Source organism: Haematobia irritans, chromosome 2 (genome assembly GCF_050003625.1).
Source record: "Haematobia irritans isolate KBUSLIRL chromosome 2, ASM5000362v1, whole genome shotgun sequence".
NCBI classification, from domain to species: Eukaryota; Metazoa; Arthropoda; class Insecta; order Diptera; family Muscidae; genus Haematobia; species Haematobia irritans.
In genome coordinates, this window is record NC_134398.1 from 83,445,631 (window position 1) to 83,468,881 (window position 23,251).

Here is a 23,251-nt window from a genome sequence, read left to right on the forward strand (position 1 = left end):
GATGGCCAATCACACAACAATTGGTCCATATCGCCAAAAATAATCTATCAAAACTTTATTTCCAGAGAAAATTTCGTCAAAATTTTATTTCTATAGAATAATTTGTCAAAATTTTATTTCTATAGAAAATTTTGTCAAAATTGTAGTTCTATAGAAAATATTGTCAAAATTTAATTTCTATAGAAAATTTTCTCAAAATTTTATTTCCATAGAAAGTTTTGTCGAAATTTTATTGCTTTAAAAAATTTTCTCAAAATTTTATTTCTATAAGAAAATATCTCAAAATTTTATTTCTATAGAAATTTTTCTCAAAATTTTATTTTATTATTTTGCAAAAAAAAATGTTTATGGAAAATTTTGTCAAAATTTTATTTCTATAGAAAATTTTTATCAAAAAAGAAATAAAGTTTGTCAAAATTTTATCTCTATCGAAAATTTGTCAAACTAAAGTATATACGTATTAAATCGGTTTTTTTGGTTTAATATATACCCCATATGGACTAACTTACAATTTAGAAGATGAGGTTAACCCATGTAATTATATTGTGGATGACAGTCTTTACTGAAGTTTCTATGCAATCCATGGTGGGGGGTACATAAGATTCGGCCTGGCCGAACTTACGGCCGTATATACTTGTTAATTTTCTTCGGATGACATATATTTAACTCTTTTAAACTTGTTTCTTCCATTATATTAGCATTTTATTTATTATACATATTTCTTTATATCGATATTTGTACTTAATAAATACATACATACATACATATGTTCTCGCTATAATTATACCACCATTTAAATGAAGCTCCGTTAGCTAAAGAACTTTAAAATCGTACAAGGACATACCTGTCATGCTGCCTATATATAACATACGCCAGTTAACAACTTAACTGCCGAAATTTTTTCAGTTTAATGGCCAGTTTCTCATCCTCCGATTCATTTTAAGCGGAGGATAGACCTCCGGTTAGTAAAATTTTTATATGGGATCAGCTGTTTTATCGACACGATAAGTAATAACAAGACATTGAGAAACTGGCCCTTACCCTGCCAACATTTTTTGAATTTGGGGGCGCTTCAGAGAATCCCCACTACGTCGAAAACAGTCGTATACGATATCCAAAACTCCTCGGAAAAGCGCCGTCACTATTGAGAAGTTGTACCACGCCAAGTTACTACAAAAAAGTATCGCATGAGTGCAATTATTAGGAGCCCTTCTGGATACATTTAGAAGGACGCCAATGAGAGCCCCTTCAAACAATCAGACAAAGTGCATTTTAAGATAGTTGTAAAAGAATCATTGTGGTCAAGTAAAACACGATTGTTTAGATGTTTATTAATTTTATGAAACATTTATAAATTCTCATGAATATAACATTTATACGGCTATCACATCACATTTAACGCATTTTTATGCATTAATAAGAGATTGATGTTGAGTTACAAGTTGTAAGTTAAATGTTGTAGCGTCTATCAGCCAGTACTTTTATTCCCAATGGAGGCAGCGTGTCTGGAAAAATATTTGAAAAACTATCACTTTATTCCATTTGGAAAGTCAAAAATTGTTCACCAATTTACTTTTCACAATTTTAAGCGTAATAACTATATTTTCAGCACTTTATTTTCTTTCTCATTGAAATAAATTATAATAAGCCAGTTGCGCTTGGTGTTTCACAAAATATAAAATGGCTCTTGTAACAATAGTGATGGCAAAATACTTTCATGCGAATAGTGATGGCAAAATACTATCACAGTTGTCGATTGTTGCAGTGTCACTTACGAGTCTGTGGTAGCGATGAGGATGAAATGGAACATTGAAATGCTGGCAGGGTAGTATCCTAGAGGGTTCACTGATTTTGAGAGTGTTTGGCGAAAATAGTATTTTTAATGGTTACTTTTCATTAATAGTTGGCTTAGCACCTTCTATACATCAACATCGGTATAAACAACAATCGCTCGTTTTTTGAATAATTCCTTGCCCTCATCTGGATGTTTTTGCAATTGAATACCATGTGTGTCATCATTCTCCAAAGCAACAAATATGCTACCAGATCAGATAGTTTAGATTGTTGAAGACCACACAAAAGACAAATGAGTATTCCATTGGAACATCCGAAATTATTTTAGCTTTGACGGCGGCAGTCACTGCATTACGTGGAAGTTGGATTCATTTTTGTAATCTGTTTTTTTTTTTTTCAACTTCACTGTTGAGTTGTTCAACGAGTCTGTCAACATCTTTTTGTTTTGCCGCGCAGACAGTTTATCCATTTCAATTGATGGTCCTTCACTAATGTCTCTCTATTTCTCATGCTTGTTGTATTAGCTCCAAATTCAATTGCACTAACTACACTAATTGAGCGATTTCCCATACATCCACCCATGGAACAAACTCGTTTGGTCGTCTCCATATGTCATCGTTGTAGCTCTTTGGCTTTGTTTTGTCACACCACTTGATATAATCTTCTCGTGAGTTCACCTCAACAAAGATTTTAATTTGAGCTAAAATTACACTCCTATAACTCAAGGCGACAATTTCTTCTCGTCAAGGGCAACTTCAGCTTCTCGATTGGTTGATAAACTTAACGCACTGAATCAGTGTCCACGTATCATTAGTTGTGGAAAGGTAGCCAGCAAACCCTCAATGAGTTATTATTTTGAGAAATAAGAACTCTTTCGTTTTTGGTTTAAATTAATTTTCTACCGCGTATTTTTATTGTTTACAAAAATAAGATTGATTTTGACAGCTGGGGGCCAAGTGTTGCCAATCAAAATCGAAATTTGAACTGATAACTTTTTGCGTTTTCTTTTAGCACTGGTTATCAGTGCAAAAAGAAAACAGCCCTTATGTTAAATGTGTTGTGATAGTGGTATAAATGTTATATATATATATCCCTTTCCGACCTATAGCCGATCCACGTGATAGATTTTCCTAAATTTTTGAATTCTGTTATTTATGTGTACATAGAACAATTTAAATTATTAAGTTTGTTCAGTTTGATCCTGTATCCTGTTTTTTCAGGATACGTACAATTGTTGCAGTCCGGTAAATTCCGGTAAAAGTCCGGACGTAAAAATATCAAAAAACACAAAATAATCACGAAGTTACTGTTTGCATACAATATTTAAAATGTTTTCTTATTGAAAACACTTATTTGATGAAATATTCCACAATTTAAATAATTTTAATATATTTGCAAACTTACATCTTCCACTCATTTTTACAAATGCGCAAAGTACGTTGCTGAAACTACAAAATTAATATGAAAAGCAAATATTTATAACGGTTCTTCACATTCTTAGACAAAGAGAGAGCATACACAATTATTTTTTTGCCGCTCTTATCGCAGTACGTCATATATTAAAGAAATTATAGAGACTTATATATATATATATATATATATATATATATATATATATATATATATATATATATATATATATATATATATATATATATATATATATATATATATATATATATATATATATATATATATATATATATATATATATATATATATATATATATATATATATATATATATATATATATATATATATATATGTATATATATATATATATATATATATATATATAAGAATTTATAAATGTTTAAACAAATTAATAAGCATCTAAACAATCGTGTTTTACTTGGCCACAATGATTCTTTTACAACTACATATCTTAAAATGCACTCTTTCTGATTAGTTGAAGGGGCTCTTATTGGCGTCGTTAAAAGGCACCTAATAATTGCACTGGTGAGAAACTTTTTTGTAGTAATATGGCGTAGTACAACTTCTCAATAGTGACGGCGCTTTTCCGACGAGTTTTGGATGTCGTATACGATTTTTTCGACGTGGTGGGAATTCTCAAGGTAGAATTACATATTATGCGTTCAATGCGTCCGATGATTGAAGAGTGGAAATTTCTCTTTGAAATCAAAAGCTCGAATAGTCTGCCGAAAACAGAAAAAAATCAACCCTTCCATCAACGCATGGTGTGTTATTCAACCTACAGAAGCGCCGTAAAATTCAAAAAATGATGGCAGGATTGAGGAAAAGCGAACGGAACTTATTGGTTTGATGCCGACAATTTTTATTTTACTATTTTCTTAAAACTATACGCAAAATTTCTGTGTCGATTGTACTAAATTCCCTGCCAGCATTTCAAAGTTTCATTTCATCCTCATCGTAAATGTCACTACAACAATCGCCAACTGTGATGGGTGAAGCATATCAAAAAGTACAAAATATACATCAAAGTATTATGCCATCACTACTGTTAGAAGAGCCATTTTGTGAAACGCCAAGCGCAACTAGCTTATTATAAATAAAAAATTGTGAAAGGTATATGGTGAACAATTTTTGACTTTCCAAATAGAATAAAGTGATTGTTTTTCAGACACCTCCATCGAGAATAACAAGGCATATTAAAAAGGTAAAGTCATGCAATCAGGTGACTAATATCGACATTCAACTTGTCAAAGGCTTTGTTTACGTTTAGTAGGTTTGTTTACATTATTTGTGTACATAAATATTACAATACAACAACACTACACATACACAAAATGTCAACTTAAGTGACCTGTCATTTTAGTTTGACTTTCTAAATATCATGGGGTGTACACACGTTTGCTCGTGACTTTACCTTTAATTAATATGCCTTGCGAGAATAAAAACACCGGCTGATAGATGCTGCAACTTGCTACATGTAACACAACAGCATTCTTTTATTAATGCAAAAAATTATGCTAAATGTGATGGGATGGTCGTAGAAATGTTATATTTATAAGAATTTATAAATGTGTAATCAAATTAATAAACATATTCTTGACCGCAATGATTCTTTTACAACTACCTTAAAATGCACTTTTTCTTATAGTTTGTAGGGGATCGATAACACATTTACCGATTATTTAGTCATCGCCGACAAGTCGTATCGTTCCGACACACTGTAAAGGGCACCTTATACAGTCGGATAAACCCTGCGACACAACACGTTGCGGCGACAAATCCGATTGTATAAGGTCGTGTTCGGCTGTCGCGTTGGCATAAAATCAAAACAACTTTTTTTCTGGTTGGGTGGTACAAATCATTGAGTGTAAGGGGATGTTCGACAAACATTATCAAAGACAAATTTATTTTTACATTAAAAATAGGCATTTCTGCAATGAAATTAATGATGGATCGCCAATTCTTGTTGAAAATTAAAGAAATATATAAATCTAAACCAGTATTGTGGCAAAAACGTGGAAAAATTCCACTTCCAATCAATGGGAAACCAGGCGACAAGTATTTTAAATTCATCAAGTAATTTGTAATATATTAAATGAGGATTACTTCAGGAATCATTGTTTTGACACATATACCAGGATTTTTTTATTATTTTCTTCCATTTTTTCAGTAAATAATGGTTTCACCCATAAATCTTCGTACAACTTCATTGTGTGTTTATGCTTCTTCTTATTTTTTCATGTTGTCATCACATTTGTTCGTGCAGTGTATGGGTAAAACTTGAACGAACACACAACAAATTGACGAATGAAAAGAAAACTTCTCATGGAACCCCTGCCAGCATTTCAAAGTTCCATTTCATCCTCATCGCTATCACAGACTCCTAAATGACACTGCAACAATCGCCAACTGTAATGGGGGAGGCATATCAAAAAGTACAAAATGTACATGGAAGCCATCACTATTGTTTGAAGAGCCATTTTATATTTTGTGAAACGCCTAGCGTAATGCGCTTTACAGGCTATCAGTTATTCCGGACGGAATGTCGGTGTTTGTAAAGAATCTTAAGGGCACCTTATACGGTCGGATAAACCCTGCGACACAACACGTTGCGGCGACAAATCCGATTGTATAAGGTCGTGTTCGGTTGTCGGGGGGACGTGTTGGCATAAAATCAAAACAACTTTGATTTTTTCTGGTTGGGTGGTACAAATCATTGAGTGTAAGGGGATGTTCGACAAACATTATCAAAGACAAATTTATTTTTACATTAAAAACAGGCATTTATGCAACGAAATTAATGATGGATCGCCAATTCTGGTTGAAAATTAAAGAAATATATAAATCTAAACCAGTATTGTGACAAAAACGTGGAAAAATTCCACTTCCAATCAATGGGAAACCAGGCGACAAGTATTTTGAAATTCAAGTAATTTGTAATATATTAAATGTGGATTACTTCATGAATCATTGTTTTGACACATATACCAGGATTTTTTTTATTATCTTCTTCCAGTTTTTCAGTAAAAAATGGTTTCACCCATAAATCTTCGTACAACTTCATTGTTTGTTTATGCTTCTTCTTATTTTTTCATGTTGTCATCACATTTGTTCGTGCAGTGTAAGGGCAAAACTTGAACGAACACACAACAAATAGACGAACCTCTGTCGGAGTGTTTATCCGACCGTCTAAGGTCCGCTTTACAGTGTGTCGGATCGATACGACTTGTCGGCGATGACTAAATAATCGGTAAATGTGTTATCGATCCCATAAACATGCAGTAGTATCGATTATGCTTTCGGACTTAACTTATATGTGCACAATATATGGGATATGTTCGACACGAGCCGGAATAACTGATAGTCTGTAAAGCGCATTAACTATAAGTACCTATTACATATGGGCACTTCCACATGAGCACTGTCGTCCGGAATAAGTGATAATCTGTAAAGCGTATTACAGACTATCAGTTATTCCGTGTCGAACATATCCCATATATTGTGCATAATATAAGGTAAGTCCGAAGGCATAATCGATACTGCTGCATGTTTATGGGATCGATAACACATTTACCGATTATTTAGTCATCGCCAACAAGTCGTATCGATCCGACACACTGTAAGATTCTTTACAAACACCGGCATTCCGTCCGGAATAACTGATAGTCTGTAAAGCGCATTAGAGAAAACAAAATTAGCTGTTTTTCGTTTTGTATGAAAACAAACTGAAAAGTTATTGCATTTCAAAAACGATCATCCTGTGTTTATTGGGTATTGTGTATGGGTTTATCTGGGCACGCATTTTGGTTTTGTGCAACTTACGTTCTTTGTTAAATTGGTCCTATATGCATTCGTATAAGAGTACAAATTAGTGGTGTATTCGTACTTAAGTAAATCAAGTTTTCACATCCCTTGTGCAAAGAAGAACCAAGAGTAAACGACATCCGTTTGTCACCACAGAAAATATTTGCACTGTGACTCACATTACTTAAAAGTTAATAAAAGATTTTAAATATTTGATTTAAAAGTGAGATAAAAACTACAAATAGAAAGAGCCAATTTCAGGATTTTATTCTACAACTTTCAGACATCGGTGTTTTATTTATTCTGTTCCGGCTCCCGTCGTATATTTTCGTTGAATCGCAAATCAAATCGTACGAAGAGACGCAGGAATGTATCTAGTGACAACAGTGGAAAGTGCACGGAGGCTCTATACAAATTTGCAATAAAGTTGAGCATGTTCGTGAAGAAATAAACGCAATCTAAAGAAATTTTTCCAAAATTTTCGTTTAGAAGTAATATATAAGAGCAGAGAAAATTGTGTGCTGGAAGTCAAGTATTTTGCTGGTCATAAAGTTACAGTCTCTCCCTGCTGCCAGTGGGGATTGGTTTCTTCAGTTCTTTTATGTGACCCTGCGAAAAATTGCAAATAAGCACAAGCCACAATTGTCTTCGAGCTTGGTGAAGTAAGGGGTGTTGTCTGTCGCATTTAATTGCTAAACGGTCAAAATAACTTGCACAACATAAACTAAACATCCTTGATTTTAAAATTCTTACATTAATTTGATGTGGACCAACCCCACCATCGTCTTTCATTGGTAGAATTCCCTCTCCATCTTGTCTAGTTTCTTGCCCAGTATCCAGAACGAACAACTCCTGCTGGCTTTATACCATACTCTTAAAAATATACAAAAAAAAAAACAACATACAACACAGAAGTGATATCTTTTTGTTATTGTTGTATTATTTCTCTATGTATGAGTTGTGTATGCGCCGTCGTAGTGTTATGATGTATACTGCGTTAGCAGAGAAATTATAACGTAAGAATAATTGCAAATTGTCCGAAGGTACCTGTTGTTCGTGAACTGCTATAGGCGTTAACCATATTTTTCAAATCCTTCCTCCGAGATAATTCTTGTTGCCGGCTACTGTGTTAGTTCCTGCTACTTGTGGCACATTCAAGTAATACTACAACTACTTAAGCTTGCTTTACATCACATATCGTCGGCGAAACACAACCATAGTTATGGCAGAAGCAGCCAGTGCTCCCGCAGCAGGTGGTTCCAACCAGCAACAATCCAACAACAATAGCGGTTCAGCAGCAGTAACACATACGGATAATCCCAATGCAGAAGTTATTCGTGGTCAAATTTTTGAAGTAGGACCTCGTTATCGTAACTTAGCCTATATTGGAGAAGGTGCTTACGGTATGGTCGTGTAAGTATTCCTAATAGTGTGTATGCTATGTACGCATAAAACCTTTATATATAAGTTATGTACCCGTATCCCAAAGATGATCGAAATTTTTATAAACAATTTGGTTTTTCGCTAAATTTTTTGTGGTAACTTGACTAAGTACAAGATTATGGACTGTTTTCATGGCACGCAACGCGTTTCGCAAGGCAATTGTAAAAGAAGACTTCTTTTAAAAAATGTGATGTTTTTTTTTATTTCTATTTCATTTACACAATTTCAAAATAGATTGCCTAAAATAATAAAAGATGTACTTATCCAGAGTATATTTGACTCCCCAGTCGTTTATAAATACATAAAAAACTGATCACTAAGAGCTTTACGTTCAATAAGATACAAATAGTTTTATAATTGCATTATGTGGGTTGTGAAGAAGAACTCGGCGAGTTAATTTTGTGACTACTGTCTATTTGTGGAACGCATTAAAAAAAAAAAAAACAAGTTTTGCTTCAAAAGGGACAATTTTTTTGTGGAACGCATTAAAAAAAAACAATTTTTTGGTGAAAAAGGCATGCCCAGCATTCGTGTTTTTATATTGTGAATAGATATTGGCCAGGAAAAAAGTGAAAATAAAAAATCATGTTTATTGTGAATTTTTTAGTATGTACGAATTGAAAATAGTGATAATAGAACAAGGCTAAAAATGACTTAGACCACTTTAGACCGAACAAAGCTTTTTGCCCTTTTTGGATTTGAAATTTTTAAAACTTTAGTCACATGCTTCGTACAATATTAACAATAACTTTTGATAGAAGTGTCCAATAAATTCGATCTTTTGACAGGATACAATTCACATCAATCCGAATAAAAAACAAGGAACTCCAGCAAAAAATGCTAAGTCGACTTAGCGTTCTCTAGAAAGAGAACATCGATATGATAGATAGAAAAAAATAAACTTTTGGTATTTATTTAATAAGTACAATTTACGCAATTAATAAAAGTAAAACGCATTAAATTAAATTTACTATATAAATATTAAAAAACCATTGTTGTAGACACAGAATCCGGAATTCCATCGGATAATCATCTTGACTAATGATTTCATTAACCTTCGGTGCCTGCGTCAATAAGTAAAATTGTCCTATCTGAAGCTCAGAAAACCTATCTGAAGCTCAGAAAACCAAGGTATTGTTGAGAAGCTCCTACATCCGCAAGGTACGACTGTTTGGTCATTTGGACAACGTTTGTTTTTAACAATTACGTGCCACACAAGTAACCAAACCGTTGTTATTTTGCTGGAAATGTTTCCGGAATCTAAGATATTGCGATTAAAAATAAATAAATAAAAGTTATTTTCCATCTGCAACTTTGTGTATATATAACGAAAGTTTTTTTTTTTATATATAAAGCGGTGTATTTCAAGTAGTTTTAACGTGTTCATGATTTCTTTATTATCTTTTGGACCGTATTTAACCCCATATATAGTCAGATATGATGTTATATATACCATATCTTATTAGATATAGTGGTATACATGGTCCTATCCAAGCATATATTATTAGATATGGGAGATATAATTAGATATTACACTATATATGATGATATCTGCGATTATATCTAACCAGATCTAGCGCCATGTATACCATATCTGCGCAGATATGATTATATCTGAACCAATATCTGAACAGATCCAATTAGATAAAATTTAATGCATTGTCATCGGGGACATAGCTATCCGTAACTTCTATATTTAAAGGCTCAAACAACAATATGAATGAAATATGAACTAGTATGTGTGTGAGAATTAATTCCGAATTTAGATAGCACAGACACATACCACTTTATAGGCAGAGCTCTGTTAATTAGTTATCAGAGCGGTATAATTTAGGTTTAGGTTGTGGCCCTCTTTATTTCAGGCTCGCTTAGATTATTCTATTTCCCGACAGGGCTCTCACACATTGTCTTGTTCTCTTTTCGCTCTTTCTCCATCGCTCAAAACTATTAAATTTCAATCACAAAGGTGATTAAATTAATTACATGTTTAATTGGGAATGGAAAATTTTTTAATCTCGTTTGTAAATGAAAATTGTTTCCGAATTGATTATCAGTTAATTGAATCAATTTTTTATGTGGAAACGTAACAAATATCAATAATTTTCTTAATTGGCTCTTATCCGGATTTGTCGGAATCATGTTATATTCTCGAAAAATGTGTAACTTATCTCGATAAGCATATTATGTTAGACGAGAAAAGAGTATTTTTGCGACAGAAATGCTACATGCTTCATGCGAAAAAGTAACGTGGTGCTCTTAAAATATGTGTGAAGTGATCATATTCCTTCTCTGAGTGTGGTATATCACATACATCTTTTAACTTGAAATTAATAAAAAAAACTGTATGAAATTACTATCCGTTTTCAAGTTCAAGTTTCGTAAAAAAAATATTTTTTCGTGCAAAAATTCTTATAGTGATTTGCACTTATTTAGAATATAGTTTACATGTTTTATTTTATTAATAAAAAAAGAAACTAAAATTATTCAATAAACTATTCGCCTCACGCCTCCAGGGCTTTAGTGAGACAGTTGGCAACATCAGAAAATTTTAGTATTTACATAATTACATTTGTATTACTTAATATATTAATTAACAAAACATTATTAGTTCTACGCAATTATTGATTCCATAAAGGAAGCATATCAATATCTTGATGATAAAAAAAGATATTCTTTTAAACAATATTTAAATAAAGATATTATACGCATTCCTTTTATATAATTCGGTAATTCATTATATTCTTTACTACCAATATGACCTATTCATTGTTTAGTTAACAAAAAAAAAATTGTTTCCTCCGAAACGAAATTTTCAATTCTTATAAAGAACCTTCGTTTAAAACGACATCTTACAACTGCCAAATTTGAACTATTTCGGGTACTTAAGTTATGCTCATTTGAATAATACCTATACAAACAGTAGTATTTGCAACGATTTAAGACAACTGCTTCTCTTACACTCTTCATTGAGTTTATTTTTGATATAATTATTGAAGAAACATTCTTATGAAGCTCTTCTCTATAAAGTTTCCAACTAAGATTTTACTGCAAGGTTATTAATGCATACCCAACAACTAGCGGGATTGCGATTTGGAGGGGACTCAAAACGTATAAATTTCATCCTATTGGTGTTTACAATAACAACGCAGCATGACTTTCTAGAATGGTTTTTAAAACTATTTCTTATTTATAGGGATAAAGCATACACAAATCATCCGAATACATAAATACCTTTCCGGCCAGTTGAAGATTATTAACATCATTTAAATGTAACTTGGAAAGTAAAGGTTCCAAGAACAAATGCATTTGTAACTACCAGTTAAGAAAATTTCCATTGTTACTTAAAATTCGTAATTTTTTTCCTTTTGAGTTGTTAATATTCGTCGAAGATACGAAAAATGAACTAAATTTTAGTAAAATGCTGATAAGATATTATAAAAAACCTATTTAAATTAACTAGACACTTTTTACTTTATTTTTAATCCGATCCGCTTGAAATTCGGTAAAAAAGGGGCTTGTTTAATTTAAATTTAAATATTTGATTTCTTGGGTAGCCGAAAGGTCACAACTAATATGAGTTCATTTTCACATTTATTGTGAACATAATGTACATAATTAAAGTCCTGTCTAGAAAACACTAGATCAGCATTAAGTTGAGTTTCCATCTATGACCTCATTCCTGGTGTAGAATACATATGGTTTAGTCCGGCCGTATAACTTGTTATTGATCCCTTTGATTGAACTAATGGTATAATTTTTGCTTTATTTTCAGATCTGCTTACGATACACAAACAAATACAAAAGTGGCAATTAAAAAGATATCACCATTCGAACATCAAACGTACTGTCAACGTACTCTGCGTGAAATTAAAATTCTAACACGTTTTAAACATGAAAATGTAAGTGTCTTATAAGTAAATTGTTTTACATGCATTATCTTAGATTCAAAATTGGTTTGGATTCGTTTTACAAGTTGAAATAAAACATAACTTATATATAATAATTTCTTATACAGGAAACTAAACGATTACAAAAATCTTTCCAACTACACACAAAAAATCTGATTCAGTCACGAAATTATTTGATCCAATTAATTGTTTAATTGGAAAGTCTTCAATCACGAAAATGATGGTATCAATCACAGATTTAATCGGGCATAAAAAATATGTGATTAAAAATTAATTGATTTAGTTTCACAATTTCAATTAATTTAATTGATGTTGATTGCAAAAAATTGATGTCGATTTTAAAACTCAGTTTTTAATTGATTCTATTAATAATATAGTTAAACTTTTAATAAATGTTTGAATTGAATAAACAATTAATTGAGTTTTGCAATCGACATCGATTAAATTTTGAATAATTTGTTAATTGGAACATTTAATTCTTTAATAAAATATAATTATTAATTAATTTTTTAATTAAAGACGTGACTATTTTCGTTCTTGGTAAATACTCCTACTGTGATGTAATATATTCAATATGAGAAAAAAATGTTTGCAGGTTTGACTTGGGCGACGAATTCTTATTTGATTTCCGCCAAATATTTGCTCAGTGTGAACATACTGTTAGTAGCAGTTAATCAAATAGGCGGAATCTGAGACTAATTTAGTCCTATTACTAAGGTACGAAAGAACGAGTTTGCATTCTGTCCGAGAGAAATTAAAAAAGATCTTTGATTTTACTAACAAACCGTAAGAGGCAAATTGAGTGAAAAGTTTTCGACAAATCAAGAGACACGATCAGGAATGATCTATCTAGTGTGCGGTTTAAGTTTAATTGATGCCATATTTGCTTGGTGTCGTTACAACCTTTGCAATTCTCCCATCGGGCATTAGCCATCATAACACCCTTCTCACGCAGTAATCTGGTAGCCAGAGGCATACAAACAGATTTTAGTTCCCCTGGAATATGTAAAGAGTTCCTAGCCTTGCTAACTCATCCGCTTCGCAGTTCCCCGGTATGTTCCTGTGGTCAGGCACCCATATTAGGTGAATATTGTACTGCTCAGCTATATTGCTGAGAGATGTGCGGCAGTTGATGACCGTTTTCGAGTTGAGGAACACAGAGTCCAAGGATTTTATGGCAGCTTGACTGTCTGAGAATATATTAATGCCAACATTTGTTGGGACAGTACTTCTCAGCCAATTTGCCATCTCTTTTATTGCTAATATTTCATTCTGAAAAACACTACAGTGAGTAGGCAATCTTTTCACTATTTGAAGTTCCAGGTCTTTAGAATATACTGTGAAACACACTTTCTTTTTTTAATAATCAATATTGTTATTCTTTTTAAAATTCTTGCGACGAGTGCAGAATTTCTGCACTTGGTAAAGAAGTCATTAAAAACGTTGGTATTAAATTCACCAAAACACACAAAATTGAAAGCAGGAATAGACTCCCAGCAAATATTAATATTTCCAAATTTAAAGTCGGAAACATTTATTTTCTCCTCTGAAAAAACACATGTTGAAATTCATTACTGATAAAAATTAGTTGAATGAGTGTAAAATAAGCATTAAAAATTATAAAGATGTACACTTGGATAGGCATTGCCACCGTGGTGCAATGGTTAGCATGCCCGCCTTGCATACACAAGGTCGTGGGTTCGATTCCTGCTACGACCGAACACCAAAAAGTTTTTCAGCGGTGGATTATCTCACCTCAGTAATGCTGGTGACATTTCTGAGGGTTTCAAAGCTTCTCTAAGTGGTTTCACTGGAATGTGGAACGCCGTTCGGACTCGGCTATAAAAAGGAGGTCCCTTGTCATTGAGCTTAACATGGAATCGGGCAGCACTCAGAGATAAGAGAGAAGTTCACCACTGTGGTATCACAATGGACTGAATAGTCTAAGTGAGCCTGATACATCGGGCTGCCACATAACCTAACCTAACCTGGATAGGCATTCATAATTGCGTAAAAATGCTTCAAAGGAAATCGATACCCAAAAGTTCTATAATACCTTTGGAAGTTTTTTTTTGGTAGTAGCACATTGAATTTCACCGGACGGGAGTAGTTTTTGTAGTGGGAACCGGTATGTTAGAATTTATAATATATTTTTGGTGCTTTTTGCACTTCGGGAGTTGGCATTAGTGCACGTTTATCCTCCAGTGTATGTTGGGAATTAGAGTTTCAAACTTTTTGTTGAAAAGCGTTTTCGCCGGAGTGTAATCCACTACGTTTGGTACATTTGGCATTATTTTGAGGACCAAACTGTGACCTAATTTTTTCCGATCACAGCGATAGTTCACGCAACCGTACTGCCGTTGTTGCAGCTGACAGTTTGGCCAAAATATCTAAAGGCAATAGATTCAGCATGATATTAAGGGAATTTGTCCCTGTCTCACTGAATGCGTCTGAGATGCACAAGCACGCCATTCGCTGAACTTTATCTTAACTTGTCTGCGGGTGAAGTGCCGGCCACCAGACCACAACACCATATAGCCACTGCCGTGTACAGCCAATGCACAATATTCACATTGAAATCTATGTCACCATAGTTTCCAGATAAGATAGCGTTACCATGGAATCGGCAAGGCTATTGGCATAGATATTGTAAAGCACAACGGATAGGGGAGACCCCTGTGGAATCCCATTGTCAAGTTCGAATGTTTGGGAATAGTGGCCATCGACCTTAACAACGATTCTTCGATTTGACAAAAATGAATGAAGTAAATGAAGTATAGACGAATTCATTGCCCATCTTTTCAATTCCGATATCGGAGTTAGAATGATGCGATCGAAGGCTTTTTCCAAATCGGAAGACATAAGGATGGAATGTTTCCTGTTTTAGATATTACTTCGAAGCTTTTCTTCGATTTATGACAAATGCTATGTACACCGTGTCTCGGTATAAACGCGTGTTGAATTTGGGAGATTCTGTCCTGAGTATATGCTAAAAAATCGTGCTATTATCTTCTCCAGGCTCTTTCACATTATTGGTAACAGCGATATAGGTCTGTAGCCTTCTAGACGGTTATGGTCCTTTCCAGGTTTTGGTATTGGGGACAATGTCACAGTTTTCCAATCTTGTGGGTAGGTCCCAGATTGGATAATGTTATTACAAAGTTTGCATATCCTTTCCTTTATAACAGGTTGGCTGATAAGTCCCCGGTCTGACACATAGATGGCGTCGCTTGTATTAAATGCATATTACTTTTATATAGTACCAACCTTCAAATGATTCGTGTCAAAATTTGACGTATATAAGTCAATTTTCTTTTGTGAAGCAACTTTTGTTATTGCGAAAAAAATGGAAAAAAGGAATTTCGTGTTTTGATAAAATACTGTTTTCTGAAGGGAAAAAATACGGTGGAAGCACAAACTTGGCTTGATAATGAGTTTCCGGACTCTGCCCCAAGGAAATCAACAATAATTGATTGGTATGCAAAATTCAAGCGTGGTGAAATGAGCACGGAGGACGGTGAACGCAGTGGACGCCCGACGAAAACATCAAAAAAAGGTCGAAATCGCGGCAAAACGGCCCCATATGAAGAAGAAAAAAGTGTTGTTCCACCAAGACAACGCACCGTGCCACAAGTCATTGAGAACGATGGCAAAAATTCAGGAATTGGGTTTCGAATTGCTTCCCCACCCACCGTATTCTCCAGATCTGGCCCCAGCGATTTTTTCTTATTCTCAGACCTCAAAAGGATGTTCGCAGGGAAAAAAATTGGCTGCAATGAAGAGGTGATCGCCGAAACTGAGGCCTATTTTGAGGCAAAACCGAAGGAGTACTACCAAAATGGTATCAAAAACTTGGAAGGTCTTTATAATCGTTGTATCGCTCTTGAAGGGAACTGTGTTGAATAATAAAAACGAATTTTGACAAAAAAAAATTAGTTTTTCTTTGTTAGACCGGGGACTTATCAGCCAACCTGTTAATAACAGGTGCATTGTTGACCATTGGATAACAAAGTTTGTCCCGTGAGGGGGTTGAACCCTTAAGGGTCATCAGAGTCTGATTCAGTTCGTCAATGTCTTGTATCATACTTGGAAAGTGGTCTACATCCGATGTGATAGTAGAAACAATGGCGAATTTCTCTCTAATTACAACGGGGTCAAAGGCTTCGTCAGAGCTCAGAGAACTCCAGAAGGATCCAAATTCAGACGCATTTTCTTGGGGTTTTGATTCTTCTCCCGGAGACAGTGATCATAGGAAAGCAAAGAAATTTTGGCGATCTTAGACGTTTTATCTTGTCCCAGAGTAAACGATTGTCTAAAAAGGGGTCGAGAGAATTTAGAATGTTTGTCCATGAATGGCGTTAGGAGATTTTGCATTCTCTCTTAACCATGGCAAACGCCCTTCTATAAAGTCTTCAAAGGATTCGTTAAACTGTGATAATTTCGATCGAAATAGAGGCTTTCTTAAATATGAATCGCGGTATGAAATAGGAAGTGGTCACCTGATTCAGGTAAATCCAAACGACACCAAGAAATATTTGGGGCTAAATCGGGGCTGCACATGGTTACATCGATGGCAGTAAAAGTATTGCGTGTACTGAGAAGCGTCGGTGAACCGTCATTCAAAAAGACCAAGTCTCTGTCTTCTGCAAAGTTTACCCAAAGATTGCCCAGAGGTGAATCTGTGGAGGATCCCCATACGCTAATATGTGCGTTGAGATATCCCAGAACTATATTATACCCGGGTCTAACTAATCGTATTCTATCAATCGCCTCAGCAGATAAGGTAATGTCATGTTCTCGATAGATATTTGTGATGGTCGCCGGGTGACCAATATCAACTGTTATTGTCTGAAAAAGTAATGTATCAGTGAATGTGATTTTAGGCAATAAGTGTAAGCCATTTTTGATAAAAATTTCAATATCTGCTTTAGCATAATTATAATTCTTATTATGAAATAAAACTGAATACCCGGGTAAATGTAGTAGATGGGAGTTCCTTTCTATAATGTGTGTTTCTTGTAAAGCAATTCTGTTCGGTTTATGTTTAGAAACAAGTATTTACGACATAAGAATCCCTGAATATTCCATTGTAGAATCTTTACATCTAAATTTGGCATATTTAAAATCCAATTAATTTATAATTAATTTATAATTTATAGTTCGATTTTGATGATGTTTTTCTATAAATTAATACTTTTAAATCTGGGAACTTTTTAAAGGCCTGGGAACAGGGAGACATTTCTATATCGTCGAGATCTGAATTGTCACTAGGGGATGATTTCAAGGGATTTGTAGACAGGTTAGCGGATTTAGAGTTGGAATTAGTGGTTGGTTCACTTTGAATAAGATTGTTGCTGCTGAAAGAATTATGGTTGTGTGTTTCATTATTTTCGTTTGAATATTTTGAAGTTGGGGGTGTTGTTTTTTCAGAATTATTTGCTGATATAGTTGAGTTGTTTACTATTTTTGGTGAGGTGTTATTTATGAGTGGTGGTTATTGGTATATTATGAGTGGTGGTTATTGGTTGTGGTAAGTTTGTGGTTTGCTGTCTTATATTCTGAGGTGGTGAAGAAAGTGAATTGGGCGGTGGAGTGATTCCTGCAGAGTCTAATTTCGTAGCTTGGTTATTGGTGGAGTCGCAATTGTTGGCTGCTTGAGCGTATGTGACTTTTGCAGAATGAGGAGTTATTAGGTGAGCTGATAGATTGGAGTATCCTACAGGGTCCGTTTTTGGGCCGATCCTGGGTTTCTTTTATGAACTGCAATCCCTACAAAGTTCTAATATAAGAAGAAAAAATTGTGTACCTATGCGATTTAGATTAAAAGTTGTGAACTCCACAATTTAGAGTTTCAACAAGGCCACTTTTTTCGAAAAAAGACCACTTTTTCCGAAAAAAATTCTTTCTGTCGTAATTTTTTTTTGTATATATTTCCCAATTTTTTTGTTTGTTTCTTATAGAACACCAAATAAAGGTACGTTTTAAGCTTTTATCGGTTATTTTGGTCAAGTAGTGTATGAGTTATTCTCATCCCAAAATCGGCAATATTTAAAAATGAACAAATTTTGTTTTGAAAAATTCTCATGTGGCAAAGCACTGATTGTTAAGCCGATCTCTTTTCCAAAAAAGCCCCATGTGTCCACTAACTAACTGTAAAAGGTTTCAACATCCTACCGGTAAACAGTAGAGAAATATGCAAATTCTCAGCCAAAAAAGTGTCGCCAAAAAAGTAATGAAAATTTTCTTTTTGGATCCGGAAGTGGTGCAAAATTGACGCAGAAGCGATGAATTTAACATGGGCTTGTCATAGGACGGAAGTCCTCCACTTCAACAGCCGTTGCACTGAATTTGCATCACTTCTTTAGGTGTGATCCGAATTCAATGTTTTGGATGTAAATTACAAAATTCTGTGATATTTTGTCAAATAAATAATTTTTATAATTTTTTATAATTTTTAATGGATTCTAACGCCTGTCGGAAACGTTTGACCTCAAATATTTTCAAAAATTCAGAATTTTTTCAGATTGGATTCAGCATTTTTTCGACAAAATTTAAATGATTTGTATCATTTTATGAATTCCTACTCTATTTTTAACATATTTGCAAAAAAAAAAGTTAAAATTACCTATTGAAAGTATGAAAAAAACCAAGTTATAAAAAATTGAATCAAAAGAACTTCCTGGGTAGTTAAAATAAAGAACGTTTTCCAGGTCCGCCAGTAATCTAAAGCTATATGCCCCTAAAATTGCTTACGCCTTACACAAAATGCAGGACACTCACACAAGAGGTGTTTAATTGATTCCTTTTCCTCCGCATCATGGCAGCTCATACAATAGTCATTATACTTCGCACCAATAGTTTTTGCAAATTCGCCTATCAGGCAGCGAAATTACCAAAAAGTAACGTTTTTTTTTAACATATGTCCCCACTTTGGTTTTTTTTTTGGCAAAATTTCAAGAAAATCTGAGTAAAACTCTGATTCTGCATTATGGCAGTAACATCGGATTTTGTAAAACAAAAATTACGTAAATTGAACGTTTTTGGGGCAAGCAACCATTTTTTTAATAAATTCAATTTTTTGGGGAATTACAAATATATATTGAAATCTATATAACTTTTGAACTAATTATTACATCATTATGATTTTTATTGAGTTTTGCAGGGAAACGTATTTAAGGAAATGTTGCTGAATATACTCTTCCCAAAATTCGTATCAAAAATCCCCAAAAACCCCAAAACCATTATTTCATTTCATATATTAAGACATCAATACAAAGGAAGCCACTAAAGGCCTATTATACATGTATTGTAATAAAAAGCTATGCCAGATATTGTAAATCTAATTTTAAATACCTTGAAATTATTTTATAACAAATGTATATGGCTCCCCACATGGATATAATATAATAAATACAAAAAAAAAGAATAAAAAGTCCTATAAGTGCCAGAAAACAATGCTACTCGTATTATTTAAATAGTCAATTAGTTTCCTTCGATATGCGTTACAAGAAATGGAGAAAACTTTAAGATCAGAAGGCAATCCATTCCACAAACGAAAAACTCGGACCAGAAAGGATTGTTCGTATATATTAGACTGAATTCTAGGGACATCAATCTGTTGAATAGATAAATGCAAATTTACGGGTTAAAGCTTCCGGCTTCGCATACTTAGAAATTTTGTAAAAGTGAAAAAGATACTTCATCTTAATATAGTTCCTGAAGGAACATCCTAAGATATCAGGAATACACTGGTTAACTAGATCATGTTCCCGAACCCGTAAATTGAACACATATCGGACAATCTTCTTCTCTCCATTCGATCCAAGTTATATGACCAGGTCCCGGAATAAACCTCAATACCGTAATTAAGCTGCGACATCAAGAAAGAATGTTCTAAACGAAGACGAACATGCTTTGGCGTATATGCGCGCAAAGCATAGAGTCTCATCAATGTCAGACATACCCTATAACCCATAGTATCAATATGATTGTCAAAACAAAGGCTGGAGTCAAGGATAATACCAAGGCACCTTAAAGAATCAACATAATTAATTGTCTGACCCTCAATTGAAAGTGTAAGAGAAACATTTGAACGATTCCTGGAGTGAAAAAATATTGCCTTTGTTTTGGAAGGTTTTATGACAAGACCATTTGTCGTTAAAAGTCCCACGATATATTCAAGATGGGAATTAATAGAGAGTTCAGTAGTGTCGCCATTAAATAGAAGAAAAATAGCATCGCCAAAACAAAACGGTTGACAAAAAGAATTCTCCATGGAGCAAATTATGTCATTAATAAATGCCAGAAAAAGTATCGGGCCCAAAACTGACCCTTGGGGTACACCCGACGTAACTCTTCCAATACTTGATCTGGAACCATTAATAGAAACATACTGTGATCTATCCGTTAAGTATGAAAAAATTAATTTTCAAGCTGTGGAAAAGTGAGTTACTTTCAATATGTTCCAGGATCTGCGTCTTCATTAAATTCTCTAGGATTTTCGACATTGGCGGCAAAATGCTTATATGTATCAAATTCCCAATATCGCTTCGTCCATCTTTGGGAATGGGTACAACACGACCTAATTTCCAAGCATCCGGAAAAATTGAAACTGTAAGTATTGTGTTTATCAAGTGGAGGAACATAGGCAAAATTAGAGGTAAGATTTGTTTAACAAATCTGATAGATATATCGGTTGCATATCGGTATGTACCGTCAAAATCTAAAATATGCCCATCACTCGGTCGCATATTACTTAAGAAACTGTCAGCCACTAATTGAACATCCCCTTCATCAACCTCCATGTCCCCTCGTCCAACACAGCCAAGTCTGCGAATTATTTTCCACAACTGAGAATTGGTACCACCTTCAAATAGCCTTTTACCATACTCAAACCGTGTTTTTCTAATAACCGACTTAGCCCTAATTCTAAGTCGACAATACGTCCTCCAATTCAAATCCGAACGATTTCTAATAAATCGGCCGTAAGCGCGATCTCTCTCCTTTATGGCTTCCAAAATGGCTCTCGAATTCATAAAATTATCGCCTATGCTAGAACTTCTTCTTGACACGGGGACAAAAGAATGAAGATGATTAATAACGTCATTAAGAATCGATAACTGTAGATTAACATCACCCATGTTAAATGAAGGAGGTAGCTGAAAATCGCTTGTACTGAGATATCGTAAATTACGCGATTTAACAACATCAAAAAGATTATAATTAAAGTCGCCCAAATTTATAATATTCGGATACCTGTCAAAAACATCTCCATGAATTTCTTCAAAAACCATTTCCACTTGGTAAATACACTACGCCGCCTATTACTGATGAGTTCGTATCGAAAATTTCAACAAAAACTTATTCGCATACTCCATATTGTGTTCCTCGAAAAATAACTTTGTAACGCAGATTAGTTGAAATGTAAAGACAGATTCCTCCACCTCTTCGGGAATTTGAAGGTCATTCCTGACTAAAGTATAGTTCGGAATCGTAAAGCACTAGAAACAATATTACGTCTGAACTACGTTTCCGATATACCAATGATTTAAAAAATGTATTCCTGAACTCATCAAGTTTACAACTCGAGTTTGATAGACATAAACTTTATGCATTTATATGCCCAATATTTAAATTGTTCGAGTTATTAGATATCATGTTATTTAACATTTGATTGTCACTGGCTATAGGACCAAGATTATCGTTATAATTCATATATATTCTATTCAACCGTCGAACTGAACGGACGCGTTTTTTAATAGCGGATTATTTCATCGTAATAAGTACTTAGGTTAGGTTATGTTAAAGTGGCAACCCGATTAAGATTCAGGCTCACTTAGACTATTCAGTCCATTGTGATACCACATTAACTAAAAGTACCTATTACATATGGGCACTTCTAGTTTTAACCGCTGAACCTTCTTGATTATTTTTCTTTGTTGAACCAACCAGATTGTTCCAAAAACATTAACAGACTGCTTAAGTTAACGTTTTCCAGATCCGCCAGTAATCTGAAGCTATATCCTCCTAAAAGTTGCTTGCGCTTTACACAAAATGCAGGACACTCACAAAAGAGGTGTTTAATTGATTCCTTTTCCTCCGCATCATGACAGCTCATACAATAGTCATTATACTTCGCGCCTATAGTTTTTGCAAAATCGCCTATCAGGCAGCGACCCGAGAACACTAGCATATCTAGTGTGTGGTTTAAGTTTAAATGGGGCCACATTTGCTTGGTGTCGTTACAGCCCTTGCAATTCTCCCATCGAACATTTGCCATCATAACAGCCTTCTCACGCAGCATGAGTTTGCAGGTAGCCAGGGCATACCAACAGATTCTAGTTCCGTTGGAATATGTAAAGTAGTCCCTAGCCTTGCCAACTCATCCGCTTCGCAGTTCCCCGGTATGTTCCTATGCCCAGGCACCCATATTAGGTGAATATTGTACTGCTCAGCCATCTCATTGAGAGATTTGCGGCAGTCGATGGCCGTTTTCGAATTGAGGAACATAGAGTCCAAGGATTTTATTGCTGGTTGACTGTCTAAGTATATATTAATGCCCGCATTTTTTGGAACATTACTTCTCAGCCAATTCGCCACCTCTCTTATTGCTAATATTTCATCCTGAAAAACACTACAGTGATTAGGTAATCTTTTCGCTATTCTAAGTTCCAGATCATTAGAATATACTCCGAAACCCAATTGTCCATCCAATTGTCCATCCAATTTGGAGCCATCAGTGTAGAAATCTATATATTCTTTATTCCCCGGGTCTGTGTGCACCACGCCTCACTGTTGGGGATTAGAGTCTCAAACTTTTTGTCGAAAAGTGGACTCGCCAAAGTGTAATCCACTACGTTAGACACAT

The 23,251-nt window shown here is 34.2% G+C and overlaps 1 protein-coding gene and 2 long non-coding RNA genes across 4 annotated transcripts in view; 2 read left to right on the forward strand and 1 right to left on the reverse strand.

The window, feature by feature from the left end:
* Positions 1-1,295: 1,295 nt before the first annotated feature.
* LOC142223101 (uncharacterized) lies at positions 1,296-3,360 on the reverse strand. The gene is made up of 2 exons (XR_012718564.1): positions 1,574-3,360; positions 1,296-1,505 (listed from the first exon to the last, which is right to left on the reverse strand). It is a non-coding gene; the product is annotated as an uncharacterized LOC142223101 (long non-coding RNA).
* A 303-nt stretch (positions 3,361-3,663) lies between these two features.
* Positions 3,664-4,838, forward strand: LOC142223102 (uncharacterized). Its single transcript, XR_012718565.1, has 2 exons — positions 3,664-4,342; positions 4,398-4,838. It is a non-coding gene; the product is annotated as an uncharacterized LOC142223102 (long non-coding RNA).
* Positions 4,839-7,128: 2,290 nt separating this feature from the next.
* Positions 7,129-23,251, forward strand: part of rl (Mitogen-activated protein kinase rl) — a 48,566-nt gene continuing 32,443 nt past the window's right edge. Inside the window, exons 1-3 of one of the 2 annotated variants that reach the window (XM_075295456.1) lie at positions 7,129-7,256; positions 7,317-8,446; positions 12,249-12,375. In XM_075295456.1, coding sequence (XP_075151571.1) covers positions 8,256-8,446; positions 12,249-12,375 — 318 coding nt within the window. In that variant the 5' untranslated portion in view covers positions 7,129-7,256; positions 7,317-8,255. Of the gene's footprint in view, positions 8,447-12,248; positions 12,376-23,251 lie in introns of both variants that reach the window. The other variant, XM_075295455.1, reaches the window with a different exon arrangement.